The sequence below is a fragment of the Chiloscyllium plagiosum genome, chromosome 9 (assembly GCF_004010195.1).
Source record: "Chiloscyllium plagiosum isolate BGI_BamShark_2017 chromosome 9, ASM401019v2, whole genome shotgun sequence".
In the NCBI taxonomy this organism is placed as follows: Eukaryota; Metazoa; Chordata; class Chondrichthyes; order Orectolobiformes; family Hemiscylliidae; genus Chiloscyllium; species Chiloscyllium plagiosum.
This window is the reverse complement of record NC_057718.1, coordinates 24,262,089-24,284,400: the sequence shown is the minus strand read 5'-3', so window position 1 is coordinate 24,284,400 and position 22,312 is coordinate 24,262,089. Positions and strand designations below refer to the sequence as shown.

Here is a 22,312-nt window from a genome sequence, read left to right as displayed (position 1 = left end):
CAGCCTGCTTTTCCAGATATAAATTCATTCATTATATATGCTGCAGCTGCTTTGGAACATACTGCTTACCAAAGCAGATTTTTTGCTGTACAATCTGAAGTTTTAGAAAACTTACCTTTTGTGAGTTCTCGACAGGAAAGCTTCCTGAGCCTCTTGATCAATCTTAGCTGTGAATCAAAAAAGACAGCAATTAATAACATGGTCAAAACGTCAACTCTAAATACTTTCAGAATGGAAATGTTAAAAAAAAATCTGATGTTATTTTTACTGATTCTGAAAACTAAATCAAAGTTAACTTAGCCTCCACTATGATCGTAGTGTCGCAGAATCTCAGAGAAATTCAATGAATAAAGTTTAGGGGTGAGGGGGGAGGAGATGTAGAAATAGGATTTCCTGTTCTGGATCTTTGACATTTTTGAAGCTTAATCATTAAGCAATATAAGTACCAGGTACTAAATATGATCATTATATCAGATTTTGTAAAGCTCTTCAGAAAGCCAGTAGAAAAAAAACATTGCTTGGCAATTGGTTGAATGGGGAGATTAGAATAAAAGTTCATCTACATATTTGTTCCAAGAAAATCAATTATTTGCAATATAAGGAAAACAAACCACAACTGGACTGTTTCAAACTTGGCTTGATTTGAGCCTGCCAAGGATTGCCAAGTTGTACTAATTTAGGTGCATTATCATAGCATTGTTCTAACTTGGTGTCCCAAGTTCCACATCAGCCCATACAAATACAAGTTTCTTATTGCTGAGGTCTTGAAAGTTATAATTCAAAACAATCCAGGGCAGTCTCATACAGACTTCAATTAAGTGTACAGAGTACAAAATAACCCAGAATTCAGAATCAAGAGCTCATGGAACGCTGCATGGACTGCTGGCATCCTTTGCAGAGAATTCAGCCTTGAGCTTGGAATGACAACTCTGCAACTTTGGAACTAAAATGATCCTAAATCTTGCTTTATGCATTTCCTGGTTTTTGAATAACCAATACTGACAGCAATCAAACAAAACAAAAAAGGTGTCCCATTATCCAACCTGTATGTCTTAGGAGAGCCATATCATATGTGACACTGTAGGACTAAAGTCTCTTACTGATGGCTCTCCCATTACTTCATTGGGCAGGCAAAATAGAAAAAGATCCTATCAACTTCAATACCATGGAGGAAAAAAACTGCGGCCCCAATCTCCCAGTTTGAAAAGAAGTATGGCAACATAGCCTTGGATATCTCGATGCACTGACTAGACATGATTTGCCCAGATTGCAAAAACTTCAGCTGGGCAATTAGCCTGAAGTTAGAACCCTCTTAAAAAAAAAAAGAGTTTACAAATGAACTATAGTCACACAGTAGAGTGTTCCTCATTACTTGGACAGTTAACCAGGAAATGTTAAGATAAATAAACACCTGCTCTAACATTTGGCTAATGATAAAACAGACACACCCCACTACAATCTTCTTGTTGAACTACCACTTTCTGAATGATGCTCATCTGAACTTACTATGCTCTACTTGATACACTCACTGACATCACACTACTCTCTCACTCAAACCCCTGCCATCTTACAATCTCACTGATCTGTCAGCCTATGAGGATTGTGAATTTCTTGGGACGCGTGTTAACACCTCAGTATTTGATTAGAATGCTGAAATATATGAGGAAAAAAAACACTCCATACAAGGGACTGCCTAAATACAGGAGTGTTCTGACAGAGTTAAATATAAAGGAATTGAGGTGCAGAATTTAAACATTGGACCAGATACGTTTTCTTCTCATTTCAGAGAAAAATGGTTTATTTAGTTTAGCAGACACCATGATTTGATTATCATGCGGCCCAGGCGATGTTCTCAGACTGGTATGGAGCTCGCGAAATTAAAAGTAACAAATTCGGCCAGACTAGACTGCATTCAGTCAGAAACAGCGAAAGATACAGAAACCCCTGCACAGGATTTGCTGGTTTTCTGTTTAGTGGATAACATGGTCTTGCACCAGAGCAAATTTAATTATTAAGAGGTTTGGAGTAAACGTGCAACATCTTCATTTTGATTCACTTGCCCTCTTGACAGGGCTCAAAATACACCGGGTTCAGTGGGCAAATTCACTCCCAATACCCTTCAAAACATCCAGGGCAATTCAATCTTTGGGGCATGGGAGGTAGTGGTGGCCAGTCAGAGAGAGGTCACTCTTGTACGTGTAGAGAGCTACTCCTCCAATTGCAGGCTGGCTTGCTCGTGTTTTTTGAGAATAGACTCATTAGTGATTGGAGGAACAATGAATCATTGGGGGGTTGGGGTGAGGGGGGGTGGATATCAGAAGAGAAATAGTTAAAACTTAATGCAGCAATTCTTGGAAATGAATGTATGAATCATACCCACCCACCATTTTGAAATTGTACCAGACAAGTCAGGTCAATAAATCTCATTCATCAGTTTGACTGTCTTTCTCCATCCTTCTGGGTGGTGAGAGCGAGGTGGGGCTTTTGCCCTGTGCTGTGCCTTTTGCTAGATCATTGAAGGGAGGCAGGCAGAAACAGTATCATCTGCCGAAGGGTGGGGAGGGAGAGACTGCAAGAGGTGGAAGTAAACGAGTGCTCTTCTGGTATACTAGCCCACATTTTCCATTAAAAGTACAGACCATCTGTTATTGATTGCCTTTGGAACACTGCTGCGAGAAAATTCACTGTGGTGTTGACCTATATAATACAGTATATTGGCAAAAATATAGTGGTGAGCACGGCTGCCTCACAGTGCCAGGGACCCGGGTTCAATTCCAGCCTTGGGCGACTATCCGTGTGGAGTTTGCACATTCTCCCAGTGTCTGCGTGGGTTTCCATTGGGTGTTCTGAGTAGGGGGATGGGTCTGGGTGGGATGCTGTTCAGAGAGTTGGTGTTGACTTGTTGGGCTGAATGGCCTGTTTCCATACCGTAGGGATTCTATATTTCAAATAAAACTATATAAAAATAATCCATAAGAGAGGGCATGCTGTCAACACAAAGTCTGCCCCATCCTTCCGGAATGCTTTCAATTAGCATTACATTCACCATACCCACTACCCATTAACTACCAGCAAGGCAAGTCCACTAACTGAGGAAAGTTAAAACTAAATCAAAGACAAATCCTCCTTTATTTATGAGATGATGATTAATTCTTCACGGTATGAAGCTAAAAATAGAGAAGGATGTGATGTTTATGTTTTTCTTTGCTTTATGGAATAGAAAAGGAAAATTCTGGATCACTGAGCAGAGGTACAGCTTGAATCACTCTTATGGAGAGAATATAAACTCCATCGATAATAAAAAGATTCTTATAAGAGGTACCAATCCTTCAATATTTCACAGCAAGACAGATAATCTGTCAACGTGGGTAGCTTGGTTTAGGTGGAAAATGGACCCTTCAGATTTTCAACTTGAATAAACAATAACAAATGATCTTCAATCTGGCCAGAGCACTGAGTCATTCAATTAAGAATAAAAACAGAGACATAGGAGGAGTAGGAGTAGGCCATTTGAGTCTTCAAGCTTGCTCTGTCAGTGAATCATGGCTGATCATTAAGCTCAATACCTTAATCCTGTCCTCCCGCCATGTTACTATTCCCTCTCGGCACAAACAATAAATAAGCCAGTAATAAAATCAATAAAAATGAAATCTGAAAATAACATGGAACTTTATAAAGCTAGGGAAAAAATGTGTTATGAAAACACAATTTCAGGCTTCTCAGGCATGAGGAATATGTATGAGATTTGCTAATGTGGAAATAGGTAGGAGGATGATGGTGCCTACACTGAATTAACTACCCTCCTTGCTACCAAACTTACTACAGCGGTGGTGGTGTTGGGGCACTGGGGGGGATTAATGGTTGTTGGTGGTGGAAAGAGAAGAGGATATTACTTTGCACCCAGGGTTCAGGTTTCACCCATTCGTTGAATAAAAGTCATCTCTATGATCAGCTCATCAAGCAAAATACCAGAGAATGTCTTTTGCTGCTACTTTATCTCATATCTGTGTCTTTCCCAGACAGAAACCTAGCATCTGAGAAGAGAGTTAATAACGAGATTAGATTACTTACAATGTGGAAACAGGCCCTTCAGCCCAACAAGTCCACACCGACCCTCTGAAGAGCAATCCACCCAGACCCATTCCCCTACATTTACCCCTTCACCTAACACTATGGGCAATTTAGCACGGCCAATTCACCTAACCTGCACATTTTTGGACTGTGGGAGGAAACCGGAGCACCCGGAGAAAATCCACGCAGACATGGGGAGAATGTGCAAACTCCACACAGACAGTTGCCCGAAGCAGGAATTGAACCCGGGTCTCTGGTGCTAACCACTGTGCCACCGTGCCGCCCAAGTTTGAGTGCCTCCAAGATATCAAATGTCCCCCAGTCTATGATACACATTCCCTTAGTACTAAAACAAAAGAGACCACTGTGCAAAGATGTTCAACTGCAAAGGCCAAATGGCACCACCAGTGTTGGGGAGTACGGAGAGGCAGTGGGGTGGTGGTATTGCCGTTGGATGAATAATCCAGCTACTCGGGCTCTGGAGCCATGGATTTGAATCCCAACATGACAGACAGTAAAATGTGAAGTAAATTAACAAATCTGGAATTAGAAAAAAGCTACTTTAAACGATAACCATGACACCATAGTCAATTGTTGCAAAAATCCATCTGGCTCAATAATGTTCCTTAAAAAGGAGGAAAATCTGCCATCCTCACCTGGCCTGGACTACATGTGACTCCAGACTCACAGCCACGTGGCTGACTGTGATCTATCCTCTGAAATTGCACACTAAGTCACAGTTCAAAGGAAATTTAAGGATGGGCAACAAATGCATGCCTTGTCAGCTACACCCACGTCCGTGAAAAAATAAAGGATATAGTCACTGCTGTACTTGGCAATACCCTTGATTATTGGCAGGGAACCTGAAACACTTCAGGTCATACCACCAAAAAGGAGAGCATGCTGTCTGTGTGTGAAACTGGGTCTTCCCGAGGTGAGGGTGAGACTTTTCCCACTTGATGCTCCATCACAGGTCTGGAACAGAGCAAGAGGTTTTGAACAGTTTTCCTGAAAGATTCCACTGTCAACATTTCAGTCGACAAAATTATCTGAGGATAGGTATACAATATGCTTTTGTTTCTCATGAAGGCTGGAATTGGAGGCACTTGATAGCTGTCCTGAAGCTATTAGTACCTTGTAGCCAATTTATTCTATCCAATTTTACATTGAAAATACTTTTTGTGGAACTCTGTCAAACTGGCAGTGACTTCAATGATAAACACACATTGCCACACACAGGCCATTCGTCTCGATAAACCACTTAAATGATTTGTGGCGCACCATACAGGTTTTATGTTTAGACTCAATAAGCCAGAACCCCCATGAATTTTGGATCCAATAAATATTAGCAGGGAAAACAGTATTTCTATCCACAAATAGACTTATCCAAAAATAAAAGTTTACACATTCCTTTGCACAGTATCTCCCTTCTCTGTTTTCTTAGGAGAGGTTTGAAGATTTACAATCTCTCGAATGACACAGGGACTGCTCAGAAGCTGGAACACAGTTCTTATGCTGTACCCATCCTTTCCAATTTGGTGGAGTTCTCCAACAACATCCCTCGCCCTTTTTTTTAATGAGGTGTTAGCAGAATTACTGGATAGCAGAAGGGTAACAGTTAGAGACCAAGGCAAACCTTGCTATCCAATTGGAAACGTTCCCTGGCTAAACTCCTGGTGGAATAGAGTGGGCATTGTTGAAGTCTGAACTGGGATTTCGCTCTTAGCTGCTGTGCCAAAGATGGTGCAAATACAGTTCTGGTACTTGCTCAAGCCTGCCAGAGTTCCTTTCACCAACTCTTGCAAGCGACATGGGATCAAAAAGAAAACAACTTCCATCCACAATCCACACATACAACTGCCTGGTTGGCCAGACAGCAATGATAATTTATTTATCGCGCCTTTAAACAGAATTAAACTCTTCAAGCCACTTCACAAGGAGCATTATGAAACAAAACCCGATAGCGAGCTGGAAAAGCTTGGTCAAAGAGCTGTTTTTATGAACATCTTAAAAGATAAAGTAGCAACAAAGGGCGGCGATAAGAATTCCAGCAGGGTCATCAATCACGGATCAAACTTGAGAATGGCACAAGATGCCAGAATGAGAGGAGGGCTGAAGGTTCAGAAGGTTGTGGGGTCGGAGGAGAGTGAAGAAAGAGAGGCAAGACCACAATGGGATTCAGAAACAAGGACAGAAATTTTAAAACTCATGATGTTGCTTGACCAGAATCCAATGTAGGAGAAAATGAGGACTGCAGATGCTCACTGTCTATCCTCTCCACCCTATCACCATCACCCACCACCTTCATTTGCCTATAACCTTCCAAGCTACCTTCCCCCAGCCTCCTCAGCTCCTTCACCCCCCCCCTCCCCTCACCAAAACCACCTATTTATCACTCAGCCTCCTGCCCCCCCACATATTCCTGATAAAGGGCTTATGCCCAAAGCTCCTGCTCCTTGGATGCTGCCTGACCTGCTGTCCTTTTCCAATGCCACATTTTTTGACTCAGAAGTCAATGTAAGTCAGCATGCAGTAACAGGGAAGAGAAGTAAGATACAGTTAGAGCTTTGGGTAACTTGAAGTTAACAGACAGAGAACATGGGTACCAATTATATTCAAGTATTCATACTGTCTGGCCCATAAAAACTAAATTGGTATTGATTGGTAAGACACATACTTTAATGGTATCATAGTTAATAAGCTGTTTGTTCACAAAATTGGCTCACTGAACTTGTCATGCAAGCATCTCAAAGATCTGCTCATCTTGGGATCCAATATTGCTTGGACATCCCAAGCATTGAGCTACACAAATTCCCTCACACAATTTTGAGTTTAATTTGTTGTTCTCACATGTACCAAGATATGGTAAAGTGTTGTAGTGCATGCTATAGAGGCAGCTTGTGTCATACAAAGTGCAGAATAGCAGAACACAGTGCAAAATATATTGTTACATCAACAGAGACAGAGTGCAACGGAGAGCCGAGAATTAACATTTGAGAAGTTCAAGCAAATGTCCAATAACAACAAGGCAGAAGTGGTTCTTGAATCTATTCATACCTGTATTCAAACTTTTATATCTACTGCCTGACAGAAGAGGGTGTGAATGAGTATAACCATAATGAGCAAAGAACAAGGGAAGGGTCTTTGATTATGTCGTTGCTTTTCTGAGGCAACAGGAAGTTTGGATGGCATCAATACACGGAAGGCCGGTTTGTGTGTTGGACTGGGCTGTGTTCACAACTCGCGGTAGTTTTTTGCAGTCTTGGGAAGAGCAGTTACCAAACCACGCTGTAATGCACTCATGCTTTCTATGGTGCATCTATAAAAATTAGTATAAGTCCTTGTGGACATGCTGAATTTCCTTAGCCTCCTGAGGAAATAGAGACATTATTGCATTTTCTTGACCATTGTGATCATTGGTGATCATCACTTCCAGGAATTTGGCCCCCTTGATCATCTCTATCTCAGAACCAGTGATGCAGATGGGGCGTGCCCTCCACTCTACTTCCTGAAGTCAATGACCAGTTCCTTCCTTTTGATGTTGATGGAGAGATTGTCATCTTTACACCATGCCGCTAAGCGCTCAATCTCTTTCGCACTCTGTCTTGTCATTGTTTGAGATCCAAACTACAATGGTGGTGTCATGAGCAACCTTGTAAATGGAGTTGGGGTGGATTTAGCTACACAGTCAGGAGTGCATAAGGAGTACAGTAGGAGGCTGAGTACGCAGCCTAGCGGGGCATCGCTATTGATAATGGGTTGTTATAACAAGGATAAAAGTGGTCCACTCAATTTTGAGTTCCATAATCTGATCTAAATACTTGGACTTTTCATGAACTAAAGGAAAAACATCAATTTAAGATGACCACAATGAACATCCAACCAAGTTGAGACAAGCTCATGGAATCATTGAACAAAACACCGTCTGAACTGAAATTAACTTGTCGTCAAAAATGACAGAAACCAGTCACTGAGGTCTGTATCATGATTTATCTTCCCCTTTTCGGAAATTTTATAATATATTGGGAGGAAAGATTCACCAGCAGCTTAAACAGCTTGGAAAATAATGAAGTCAGACTAAGGAATCCACAAACAAAAGTATTTCAGGCAACGCACATTTGGTGCAGAGGAGAGAAGGCCAAATGGTCATGTATCAAATGGAATACTTGATCTCTACGTCCCCCCACTTCTCTCAGGCTCTCAAACAAAAAAAAATGTTCAGTGATAAAGCAAATTGGTCTAACATCTATTCACTGAGATGCAAGGAAATCCACTGATTGCCACTGATCAAGATGGAAGACAAGCAAATGTGGTCTCAGGTTAAAAATCAACCATGGAATTTAAGGACTTTTTAAAACAGTCTATTCATGATCTTCCCTTCTGTATGAGACATACCCCTTTTTTTCCCACAATCTGCATAAATGATACCTCTTTCCATTACTTTTCGCACAGTTAATACACAGTAAAAATTCTATTTGTTTAACTTTTAAATAAAAATTCTTGCAATTAGATCTTTAACTTTGATTAGCATGGCATTTTAATTGAAGTCCAATGTAGTTATATGCTAAAAACAATTTAAAAATCTTTGTCACAGCCAAACAGGGAGATCAGAAAGAAAAGGAGCCTATTCACCCCTCCTCATCTGGTCATAACTGATTAATTAATTAATTCTGGACTGTCTAATCCAGAAATGAGAACATAGTTAAGTTGGTGGCATATATTGAAGAGCAATCAATACAGAAACACAAGAAAATGGTTGGTGTTTGGAGATCATCTCAGTCATAGGACACCACAGTTGATGTTTGTCAAGGTAGATATTTTCAAATCAACTTGTCCAGAGATGCTAGTGTAGAGTCTGAAGCAGTTGAGACTTGAATCAGCGCCTCTCGAATCAGAGGGAGGAACACGACCATTGCACAAGATTGTTCGTGTTTCAGAAGGTAGATATTGTCCTAATGGACCTGATCAGAGATGTCACCGCGAATTTCTGGAGCGCGTGTGTCTGGAACCTAGACTCCCTGGTTCAGAGGTGGGGACACTACCACTGTATCATAGGAGTCCAGTTCCTCCAGGTAGAGTTTTTAATCAACCTACTCAGATTTGTTATGACACATCTCTGGAACAGAATGTAACATGAACCCAGTGCTTCTGGAGCAGGAATTCTCGCATGTTGATATTTTTCTAATCGACAGATCAGTATCACATACTGCTGGAACATGTCAGACCTGAACCCAGAGCTTGTGTCTTTCCTCAACTTGCAAGATCAGAAGCAGTGTCCTTTCTGTGAATTTCTACACACACAACAGATAGGGTTCTCTGTTATCGTCTCTCCCAAAGGCACAGTCACAGGTGAACTCATTGCCTTTGTCACTGAACTTCCAATTACTCTTAGACTAATTTTAGGTGCGAAGGAGCATATCAGCTGGTTCAGACCTTACCACCTTCTGACCTCTCGTTTTCTGCTTTATAAAAATTCAACTTAGTTAACACTAGAATTTCTTTCACTACATGGCTTGTCTGTTTTTTTTATTCACATGTGGGTCATGGCATTTTTGACTGAACCAGCATTGAATTCCCATCCCTAGCTGCCCTTGACAGAGGATGGGGCTTGAACTGCTGCAGTCCAGTGCCATTATGGATAGAATTTGAGAATTTGACCCAGACACTATGGAGGAACTGCAATATATTTCCAAGTCAGGATGGCGATGGGCTTGGAGGGGAATTTGCAGGTGGTGGTGTTCCCATGTATCTACTGCGCTGGTCCCTCGAAATGAAGTGGTCGTCTATTTGGAAAGTGCTGTCTGAGGATCTTTGGTGAAATTCTGAAGAGTATCTTCACCTAATTTACATTAAGACACATGATTAATTGGAAATGTTACTTTGACTCTGAGGAGTTTCTGACATTGGGGAAAAAAAAAATCACCTTCACAGAATTCAAACTTAAAAACTTATTTACCTTTACTTAAGAGCCCATGTTTTCAAATCATAATATTGAATCACAGAACAGAAGGTATGCGTTTTGCCTTTGTGGGATAAAGTGATGACATACTTTCTGTAGTAGCAGCTTAAAAATACCTGAATGCCATAGGTATTACCAAATCACTTTAAACCTCCACAATCAAACTATTCATCAAAATGTAGCCTGAACCGTTTCACCAAACAGGCCCATCGAGCGAAGGATTAACGTTAAACCAACAGGAGACTGTTGAATGAATTCCGAGTGCACAAGGAGGACAAACTCCAATATTATATAAAGTTGGAATGCCAAGTAAAGGAGCACCTGTTTTGGGTATTTAGTTAGTGTAGTGATTAGGTCGAATCAAAGATGAAAGATCACTGTTGATGCCTATTTAGGTTATGTCTGGAAAAAAAGTAAGTACAAATGTACTAAACGTTCTTTGACTGCAAAATGCCTTGGGACATGTTGCTGTGTTACAAGTTCTATAAGAATGCAAGTTATTGTTGTGAATGACTTCCAGGAATCACAGTATTTTTGTTGTCTTGATTTAAGAATAAGTTCTCTTTAACACTACTGAACAAGTGGAGTGGAGTAAATATGTAATTTGTGCATGTTAGAATTATAGGAGCATGGGAAGAGGAGAGGAGCATCTCACATCTTGTGCCTGCCCACCATTCAAATGAGATCATAGTTGATCTAGTTCCATGTACCCATCCTTGATACATATTCCTTAATATTTTTGTTTGACAAAAATCCAACAATCGCAGATTTAACATTAACAAGTGTTCTGGCATCAATTGTTGTTTGTGGACAGAATTCTGAAACTCTACCACAGTTTCTACAACAAATTTCTGAAAGTTCTGGTTCTAATTTTCCAACCTATGCCTTTCCTCCTTCCTGGACTTCCCCGGGCAACGGAAACAGCTTCTCTATATTCACCTATCTGTCCTCCTTAATGTGTTGAAAACTTTGATTAAATTAACCCAACTTTCTAGGAATAAAATCTTACTTTGTAATCGCTCAGCGGTTAACCCTTAGAGACCAGATACCATTTTGCATCACCCTCGAGATCAATTCAGTGCAGAAAGCTTGGAAGAAGAAAACAATAATGCTTCCTGGAAGAAGGGCCACTTAGAAATAGCTAGATCCGGGCTTTGTTGATTGTAGTGGCTTGGCTTGTCTGACACATAATGGTGGCATACACTTGAGCTATAGATTTACTAATATTTAAATAAGCAAGTTTATGCATTGTTCTTAGAATAAGCAATTCCATATGCAATAGCAAAATTGGATCTCCACATACTGAGAAGCAAGCAAAAAATACAACACTGTAACAATTCATGCTTCTTGCCAATTTTCAAGTTAGCGCACGGATTGAGAAATATCACTGAAATTACAATGCCGGACATTTTGGCGTTTCTGAGCCTATTAATTGGGTCTTCATTGTATTTTGTAATTTATTTTCAGCTTTCAATGACCTAAACTGATTTCCTTCTAATGGTAAATTGCATGGCAAAAACAACCTGGGACTAATATAATGCCATGTTTATTTCTGCCTGACAAACCTCAGTAATGTAAGCATGATTTAAATTTTCTTTTTTTTTTCCAAACTGGCAGAAATTACTAAAATACAAATGCAACTGGTATGTTATTAAAATACAATATGGGTTTCAGCAAAACGATTAACTAAATACATGGAAGAGACAGATGAAGAACTATCAACATGACTCAGACTTGGATAGAGCTTTAATCTGAAAACAAAATTAGAATAGTCGAACAACCACTGCCTTACAATCACTGTCAAATCTTTTAGGGTATATGCATTTCTGCAGTTTACCACAAACAGAAAATGCTATAAAGAGCTTTTCTGAAGGGCTGGCCACAAATTGAAGGCAACTGGCAAAGACACCAGAGGTGAGATGAAGAGAATTTTAAAAAAAAATAAGGTATGTAGCTAATTATCATCAGAAAGTGAAAGGTGATGCAAACAGACTGAATAATAACTTGCAGAAGAAAGGTGAGTGAACACTTGTCTCAAAGGTAAGAATCTAATTGAATAGTTCTTTCATAGGCACTGTGGAATGAATTGCTGTCTGCACTGTATGATTTTAGTTATATTGATTTCTTTTGAGTAGTCAAAGAAATTCTTGAAATAAACATAAGTTTAGATGAATAGACAAAAGGGCACTGGAGAATGAGAAAACAGAATAGGGACAACAAACAAAGCACAAAAACAATATAGGAGAGGATCTAGTTAATAGGCTTTGGGTTAAGTTTGACCAATCATAATTTTCTTTTTGGCACTCTGCTCTCAAGTAAATTTCAAAATCGATGAATGGAGTTACCAGAGCCTAAAATATCCCTTCAATTTACATCCCATATTATATTTCCACCTTGATAATTCCAGTTGAGAGTTCACTCAATATGCTTTGCTTTCAAACCTGTAAAACTAGTCAATTGACACAAATCAGCCATTGTCATAGAGACAATGTTTTGTGTAGTACACAAAGAAGCACTTTGGTCCACTGTGACTGCACCAGTTATCAAACATCTATCTCGTGAAATCCCATTTTCTAGCACATGGTCCATAAACTGTGTTCAAGTTGAGGATGGCCACTGCAATTTAAACTATTAGAACAAAGGCATGCAAATGTCTAGCCTTAGTGTGATGATGCTGCCCCTTTAACAATGTTACGTTATCTTGGGTTTTTTCCCCCCAAGAGGAGTTGTCAAGTCAGTGATGCTGAAATGGCTGACAGAAATTGCTTAAGTCAATTGAGGAGGTTTTGTTTTTAAAATATAAAAACAGTTGTACAATGAAAGGGGAGTGGCCAGTTCTCCCAGTTCAGGTTTTTTTCTGGCTTGCTTGAAAACTGCAGGGGACTGAGAGAAACAGCTGCAGTGAAAAGAGCTTCCATGCTTCAACAGATGTTTCTTGCCTGAACTTTCTCTCTGAAACCTCTCCTGCCGAGAAGAACCTGTGTTTGAATGTACCTTTTGCCTAAGGGCGTGTTTATGGGATGTAAGCATAACAGGTATAGTTAGTAAGTTTGCAGATGACACCAAAATTGGAGGTGTAGTGGACAGCGAAGAGGGTTACCTCAGATTACAACAAGATCTGGACCAGATGGACCAGATGGGCTGAGAAGTGGTAGATGGAGTTTAATTCAGATAAATGCGAGGTGCTGCATTTTGGGAAAGCAAATCTTAGCAGACATATACACTTAATGGTAAGGTCCTAGGGAGTGTTGCTGAACAGAGACCTTGGAGTGCAGGTTTATAGCTCTTTGAAAGTGGAGTTGCAGGTAGATAGAATAGTGAAGGCAGCGTTTGGTATGCTTTCCTTTATTGGTCAGAGTATTGAGTACAGGAGTTGGGAGGTCATGTTGCGGCTGTACAGGACATTGGTTAGGCCACTATTGGAATATTGCGTGCAATTCTGGTCTCCTTCCTATCAGAAAGATGTTGTGAAACTTGAAAAAGTTCAGAAAAAATTTACAAGGATGTTGCCAGGGTTGGAGGATTTGAGCTATAGGGAGAGGCTGGTGCGTGTATGGAATGAGCTGCCAGAGGAAGTGGTGGAGGCTGGTACAATTGCAACATTTAAGAGGCATTTGGATGGGTATATGAATAGGAAGGGTTTGGAGGGATATGAGCCAGGTGCTGGCAGGCGGGACTAGATTGGGTTAGGATATCTTGTCGGCATGGACAGGTTGGACCGAAGGGTCTGTTTCCATGCTGTACATCTCTATGACTGGATATCATGACAATTCCTAAACTGCATGGTACATTGCGCATTGTGGTCTATTGCAAAACCTGCATACTCTAAACCGTCAAACCTATCAATTTTCTTGGTCAGCTTTCCTAGCTACAACTGAACTGGTCAAGTGTCGTAGTTCAGTTCCAACAGGTGGAAATGTTGATACAGAAAAATAGGCAAAGGCTACTTCAACACAATGTATGTGAACAATTCTATCCTGCAGATTCCAAGCAAGGCTTCAGCTGTGATACATGGCACAATGATCCAAACATTGTAAAGGATCCTCAGATGATGGATGTGAGCTGTCATGTGGTACAACAAAAAGTGTTATTTAAATCATCTTGCAATAACATCAAGAGTCAACCAATGTCCATTTTGCTGTTGAAATTTTACAACGGCTTTCTTGTTGCCTTTGACAACGCAAAACTCCTACTTTGCACATAATTCAACAATGCTTTTAAGAGCACTCAGCATTAAGAACATGAATACTTCAATCACTAGAGGTTTCAGCATCTCTGTTTCAGTAGAACTAGTGCATAGCATGGTAAGTTGGTTATTCTTTTCTCAGCACCATTTCAACATTCTAAGACTAATTCATCTGACAATTTCATAGTTAGGTTAGGGCTCCAATTCTTGCATTGCACTACCATCCAGGCATATTAAACCATTACAAGAGAGATATATGATTTAGGAAAATAAAGGAAGTAACACCTTGGCAGTCTAAAAAAACCTATTTACTAAGATGTCAGAACTAAGGGGTTAGATTTATTAGGAAATATTGACCAGGCTGCAGCATGTTTCTCTAGAAAATAGTAGGTTGAGGAGTGATTTGTAAAGATAATTCAGATTAGGTAAGGGTTGATTAGGTAGACATTCAAAAGACATTTCCACTTACAAGGGAAAAGGCAAAGTTAGGTGTCATATATGTAATGGGGTCAGTAATAAATGAAACAGGGAAATTAGAAAGAAAATTATTCAACAGTTAGAATGTGAAATGTACCACCACAAAGTGCATTTAAAGTGAAAACATATACCTCTTTAAGGGAATGACACATCACTCATTACGGCGTAGGGAAATAGCAAGTTCTCTGGATCAGGTTGTGTTTAGGGAGCTCACATGGAACTGATGTGAACTAACTGCACCAAATTACCCATTTGTGCACTATTCATTCTGTGTAATTTTAACTTTAGAAGCATAACTTGCTGCTTAAAAGCTATATAAAAATGTCTCAGAGTCTAGGAGGGGTTTTGTTGGGTAGCAAGGTGTACACCCCATTTTCTGGGGATGTTTGTTTAATACAAGGGCAGAGGTTTATCGTTAGACTGAGTAAACAGAATTTTACAATACATCTGTTTGATGATCAACTAAGTTTAGGAGCTACCATCCACTACAGATAGTGAAAGCATAGATATTCGGTGACACATATCCGTCGCCTTGAGGATCTAACTTCCATGAGAAAGAAGCACATTGTTTTCTAATAGCAGGCACATGAAAATGGGCTAACTACTAGTCTCCTGATACATGGAGAAAACATCCAATCTCGTTTGTCTCTAAACCAACCTCGGAAATTGAGATTCTAATTGAATGGGAATTACCAAATGAGCAGAATTGTTAATCCAGTAGCTAACTTCAATTCGGAAATTTCAATCAACCATTGGAATCCTTTGCTGTGTTCATAATTCTAAAGTACAATTGACTGGGAAACTGCATTTGGCAGCATGGTGGCTTAGTAATTAGCATTGCTGCCTCACAGCGCAAGGGACCCAGGTTCGATTCCAGCCTCAGATGACTGTGTGTGGAGTTTGCACATTCTCCCAGTGTCTGGGTGCTCCAGTTTTCTCGCACAGGTGAGCTGGCTATGCTAAATTGCCCATCGTGTTAGGTGCATTAGTCAGAGGGAAATGGGTCTGGCTGGGTTACTCTTTGAATGGTCACTGTGGAATTGTTGGGCCAAAGGGCCTGTTTCCACAATGTATTTAATCTAATCTAAATGTTAATAGTAATAAATCATGTAATGAATTGATTTGTTTCATCACTTGAAGGAGAAGGTGAACATAAAAATTACTACTTCCAAACATTTAGATTTATTCCCCCTGTTGTAAAATAATATTAAATTAAATTAAAACATTAAATATCCCCCAGAGGCATTGCTTCATCATCTTGAGTTTGTTTTCCATTTTATATCAAGTTCCACTTCTCCATCTGAAGAATTGCAAATTACATTTCTAAATAGAGACATATGTCAAGCAAAATGATGAACACCACTGTCCGGATTAATCTGTCATTTGATAGGTTCGTCACCACTTGTTCTCGCCAAATAAATTTCTACACAGCATTTGTGCGATCAGTGTGAGAGGCTATTTTGAAGAAAAATATTCTGGGTTTCACTCTGCAAAATGTAGGCTATAATAATCTTAAATGATAAAAATTAATCCAGATATCACAAACAGTTATTCACCTATCATAGCTCGGTAAAACACTTGTCAAATAATAGTCCAGGATACCCACTGTACTATGACTAACACATATAAACACCACAATAAACTTGAAATCAATAGGTATGTGCTCCAGCTGTCGAATCTTGGTACAGTCCCACAAAAACCATAATTAAACAAATTTTGCATAGCAGAATGCAAAGTACAAAAAGTCATGGATCACAATGTGTAACTAAACTATGCTTAGCACACATTTAATTTTATTCATAGAATCTCATAAAAGCAAATGAATAAATGAATAATTAGCCCATGATCAAAGCTTCCCAAAAGTCAGGTTTTGAAAGGTCTGGTGCATTATAAAATTAAGAACATTAAAAGCCATGGATGTTATTACTAAAATTTGTGGTAAAAACATTCAGCTCTACTGAACTATGTTCAGAAAGAAGTAGGAGCAAGAATGAAAGATGATATTAAGAACAACAGAATTCCATTCTCTTCCAAACAGGAATCTAATCTGGCTAGTGGAATGCCTCAAAATGTGTGCTGGTAGGGTGAAAATGTGGTCACAGCAACAGGATTTAAGGAAATGTATTTTTGCTATGAAATTAAAAATGCATAATCTAGATCTGTAGCTTTTTTTTGGCGGTGAGGAAGTGGTGACAGGTGGAGGAGGCAGGTAGGCCAAAATAGAAACCAGTGTCAATTATTTCTGTTGGCCATGTGCATCAGTTTATTACATTAGGTTTGTAACATTGCAGCCAATTCTTGCACAATTCAAATGTTTAGTGGATCACAAGCGCGATTCTATGATTGATTCACGGGATAAATTTTTCAGAAACAAAATATGGCAGTGGCAGTAAAAGACATCAGTTGTCCAAGAACAGCTCAGGTAATCCTGCTCCTCTCGCCTTTCCTTTTCAGTCTACAATTTACTCTCCTCAGATGCCAATTTAATTTCCTTTGATGCCCTGATCAAGCTCTGATCAGTGCCTTTTTGGATCCTAAGAGTTCCTTAAATTTAAACAACTAAATGTGCAATCTCATGAGAACTGAGTGCTTGTATCCAGTCATTTGAATGAGGAGGAATAGGACTGAATATAAATCAGCTAAATGCAACATACAAGTTACATACATCAGCATCCTTGATGTGCACAACAACTGGATATTTAGTTTGTGATCAGAACATAAAATTAACTACATTCCTTCATATACATTGTACCAGAAGATGACACAGGCAATCATGTTCCATATCACTTCATTACTGTCATTTATTACATGCAAACAAAAAAAAAAACTAGTTTTCTGGAAAGATAAACTGTTTACAGATTTTAAAGTTTGATTAGAAGTTAATTATTAATGTGGCGGCACATTAAGAACAAATGTTGGCCTTTGTTCTTCACCACAACATCAACAGTCAGTCAAATTCCATTTGCCTATTGCAAGCACCAAGGCTCCATACCAGCTCAGATGCATGAAACTCAATTTATTGAGGCATTTAAATCTGTGGCAAGTTTATCTTGGTGCTTAGCTGACATTTTTGGCAATGTCATCATGTACTGGCTTCTGAAACAAAGTGTTGGAATTTTCCAAGTTAATTTTCCCTCTGCTCCAACATACCAGGTAAAGAATGAAAAGTTGAGGCAATTCCTTAATAAACCTAAGATACATTTAAAGCTGGCAATGATTCATGTGCCTAATAAATAGAATGTACAATTATAGAGTGCTTGCCTTCAGACAAGACAAGATGGTTGGGTTCTGCAGTCACCAAATTTATTGCTACAATAATGACCAAATGGCAATCTTATCTGGCAAAAAGAACAAAAGCACTTCCTTTTTGGAAATCTGGAGCTAAATTGCCATTTCAGAAAATATGTCCATAAATTCCCCTATCTACTCTAGTTATTATTTTCTCATAACTCCATATGGCACTACTATTTTAAAAGCAAGAGCAAATGACTTTGAAGTCATTCAACCTGCAGGGGTCCTGGCATTGGAACTGTTTGGCAAAAACAATATTCAGTCTCATTCCAACAAAGAACAATTTCTTTTTCTTTGTTTTTTAGAACTGCAGTAATACTGCAACTACTGCTATCACACTGCTGTTATTTTTGTATTTGTGCAAACAGTGAAGAGTCATCCTACTCCACTACATTGGTGTGAAAATAGAATGGTAGGAACATCACTGAACAAGAGGAGCCCATTAAATCTGCATTGAAGCATGGATAGGATAAATAGACAAAGTCTTTTCCCTGGGGTCATGGAGTCCAGAACTAGAGGGCACAGATTTAGGGTGAGAGGGGAAAGATATAAAAGAGAACTAAGGGGCAACCTTTTCCACACAGAGGGTGGTACATGTACGCCAGAGGAAGTGGTGGAGGCTGTTACAATTGCAACATTTAAAAGTCATTTGGATTGGCATATGAATAGGAAGGGTTTGGACGGATATGGGCCGGGTGCTGGCAGGCGGGACTAGATTGGGTTGGGATATCTGGTCGGCATGGATGGGTTGGACCGAAGGGTCTGTTTTCATGCTGTACATCTCTGTGACTCTCTGAATGAGCATTAAGATTTGATGCTGTTATTAACCCTTTGTCTTAGTAACCTAGTTAAATGTCAATTTCTACTGGCTATTGTTTGGAATGTCAATGATAGTTTCAACTCTCGCAACGAGTCAGCCATCAGCCTGACTGTTCTATTTAAAAGCAGCACAATTCCATTTCGAAGCCCAGGTGGTACTTGAAGGCAACATATTGCTTCCACCCCCAGAGTCAGAACATCATGACCTGGGCTGTTTCCTACACAATAACATTTTTAAACATGGAAAGGGTTAGTAACCTGCCAACATTCTTAGTTGTTCTATGATTGTACATACCTGCATACCTGCTATATTTCAAAAGTTTAGATCAAGAAGTGCCTCTGGAGTAGGGGGATGGCAGTGTGATATCAAGTGTGTGTAAAATTGGCATTTAAATTGGCTGTTGAGACATTTTTGTTGAGCTGGTTTTAATGTGCACTTTGACCATTTCATTGCTCTACTCTTTTAGTGCTAGCTATGCATGCCGTTGAGATACCAATGACATCTAGGTAATAAATTTCTCATCATTTTACTGACATTCAAAATTAAATTATTCAAACTATTTACACATTTCAAGAGCACACTGATTATATAATTTCTCTCAAGATTTCAAAAAATATAAACTCAAGTTTATTTTTAATCATTTAGTGCAAACAGATTTATTCCCCTTAAATTGGGGCAATAATTCTAGACCCCTTGTAGTTCATATTATTGTGATATGGCTAAAATACTAACCATCAGTCATTAAGGTACAGTACCTTAACATATAAATTATCGCCAATAAATTGACAGCAGCAGTAAAATTAAAGTGCTTCCTTAATTAAAAAACAGAATTACCAAATTGTCAAATCAGTTTTGTACTGACCATCTATAATAGCTAAATTTCATGCAGACTCGTGCTGGCCGTGGATGGTAATTTCAGGACAAAGTGGCTGCAAACAATCTAGTCAGATTGGCTTGAGAGTTTCCTCACTACTGTTATATTGGACCAAATAGATCACAACAAAGAGTCATTAACAGGTGCCCAGCTTTCAACTTTGTTTATTTTGAAATGGGAAAGGGAGGATACTTGCAGGCAGAACTGGGATAAGAGGATCAAGTTTTTAAAGGATTTCATGCTTTCTGTTTGCTAAGCTGGTGAAAAATTATCAGGTTGTTTTTCTTCCCAATCAGTGTGAAGGCGAGCTGGGAACCTCATCGATTAGATCTGTCAAAACATTCAAAGCCCAGAGTTCAGATGGAGGGGGGGGGGGGGGGGGGGGGGAGTTGGTGGCATGATACTTCTCAGGGAAAAAAAACATTTCTGCTAAGATCAAACGGGTCATTACCTGCACACAACATCTTAAAGAGAGATGCACTTCTTTCATCATAATTCAACTGATTTCATTGATGTGCAGGTAAGGTGGACTGGCAATGCTAAATTGCCCATATTGTATCCAGGGATGTGCAGGCTGGGTGGATTAGCCATGGGAAATGCAGGGTGACAGGGATAGGATGAGATACCCTTCAAAGGGAAAGTGTCGACTTGATAGACTGAATGGCTTCCACACTGTAGAGATTCTATGATTCTATGTTGACCAAACATGAAGCTAAGCAAAGAGTTGTTCCCATTTTTCTGAATCACACTTTCTTGCCAATGTCAAAATGTTACAGTGCTAAATGTCAAGTTTCTACTGTCACTGCATATACAATCTACTGACAACAATACTTAGGAATTTGTTTTCATGGAAATTTGAAGATCAATTTGACACGTGATACAGTTAACACAACAGTAGTCCAATTCAGCAACTTTAAACCGTGTTGCACTAAAAATTGGCTAAGTCTGACTATAGGTCTGGATTAATTGCTTATCTCAGAAATTTCTTGTATAAATGGCAATTTTTGGGGACAAGTTACTTCACCAAAACCAACAGAAACTTAATAAACTATCAAAGACACTCCACGTTTACTTAAATCCACTGTTAACAAAGCTAGATTTCAAGTTAATGTCAGTTAGTGTATGCAAAAGATAAAGAGAGATCAACAACAAAGCATGTACATTCAAGGAGCTGCTTAATAAACAAGATGTTGTGCAGTGAATTATCATAGTTACACACCATGACTAAGTCAACATTAACCTTTAACACATTCATACTGACATGATCGACAATTATGCAACGACTGAAACTTAATGCTAGGTCCAATTGGTGTCAATAAAACCCTTGTGCACATCCCTGGAACAAACTAAATGTTTCAGAAATAACAAGTGTGCCTTGGAAAAGTGAATCTGTTTTTTCTAAACTTCACAGAATGGGAGATCGCTGGCTGGGCCAGAATTTATGTCCCATCTCTAAATGCCCAGAGGAGATTTGGGAGTTAATTATATTGCTGTTGCACTGAAGTCACATATTAGCCAGACCTGGCATGGACATAGCTTCTTTCCTAAAGGACATTTATGAACCACATAGTTTCTTTTTATAACAATCAGCACTGGTTCCACCATATGGTTACCATTAGCCCAGCTCTTTATTCCAGATATGAGTGAATTCAAATTTCGCCATCTGTCACGGCAGGATTCAAACCTATATCTTCAAAACACTAGTCTGGGAGTCTGGATTGCCAGTCCAGTGACATCATTGTTACATCACAGAGTCTCCCCTTAAGTAGTATTAAAACATCACTGGATTCCAGTTCCCATTTTAACATCAGTACTCTTAACACATTTCCCACCTTATCTCTGAACAAACAAAAATATCTGATCATAATGTTCATGTTTATTAGTTAGCCAATTAACATGACATTTCACTACTTTGTGGTGACAGAAACCTATTGTCAAAGCAAACAGGCTGCAAGGAATGGAAATATGCTGTAATATCTAAAGATGACACCATTCAACAACAATTTTATTTATACAGCACCTTTAAAGTAATAAAACATGTCAAAACATTTCACAAGGCTAGCACAAAATAATTTGATATCAGCCACATGAATATTAAGGTGTGAAGGCTAAACAACTCTTAATTAATGTTGGTTTCAGGAAGCAACTTTAAAAGATGTTCTTCTTGAGGTGAAACACAAGTAGCTAGCTCACTATTGTGATTGGAAAGGCAAAGCTGTATGAATCTCTTTCTTACAGCAAAATTGAACTGGAAAAATTTGAAAGAATCTAATACCACATTGATGGCAGAAAGCTATTTCTCGCACAAGCATACACAATGCCTCAAATTTGCAAGTAGGTTGCTCCTTATTGATTAGGTACAAACAATGACTGCAGATGCTGGAAACCAGATTTTGGATTAGTGGTGCTGGAAGAGCACAGCAGTTCAGGCAGCATCCGAGGAGCAGTAAAATCGACGTTTCGGGCAAAAGCCCTTCATCAGGAATAAAGGCAGAGAGCCTGAAGCGTAGAGAGATAAGCTAGAGGAGGGTGGGGGTGGGGAGAAAGTAGCATGGAGTACAGTAGGTGAGTGGGAGAGGGGATGAAGGTGATAGGTCAGGGAAGAGGGTGGGGTCATGGTTGAAGAGCTTCAGG

The 22,312-nt window shown here is 39.4% G+C and overlaps 1 protein-coding gene across 1 annotated transcript in view; it reads right to left on the bottom strand.

The window, feature by feature from the left end:
- The window catches only part of fmn2b (formin 2b), a 463,563-nt gene that overhangs the window by 138,775 nt on the left and 302,476 nt on the right, over positions 1–22,312 (bottom strand). Inside the window, exon 18 of the mRNA XM_043696758.1 lies at positions 116–167. Within this exon, the coding sequence (XP_043552693.1) occupies positions 116–167 (52 nt within the window). The remainder of the gene's footprint in view (positions 1–115; positions 168–22,312) is intronic.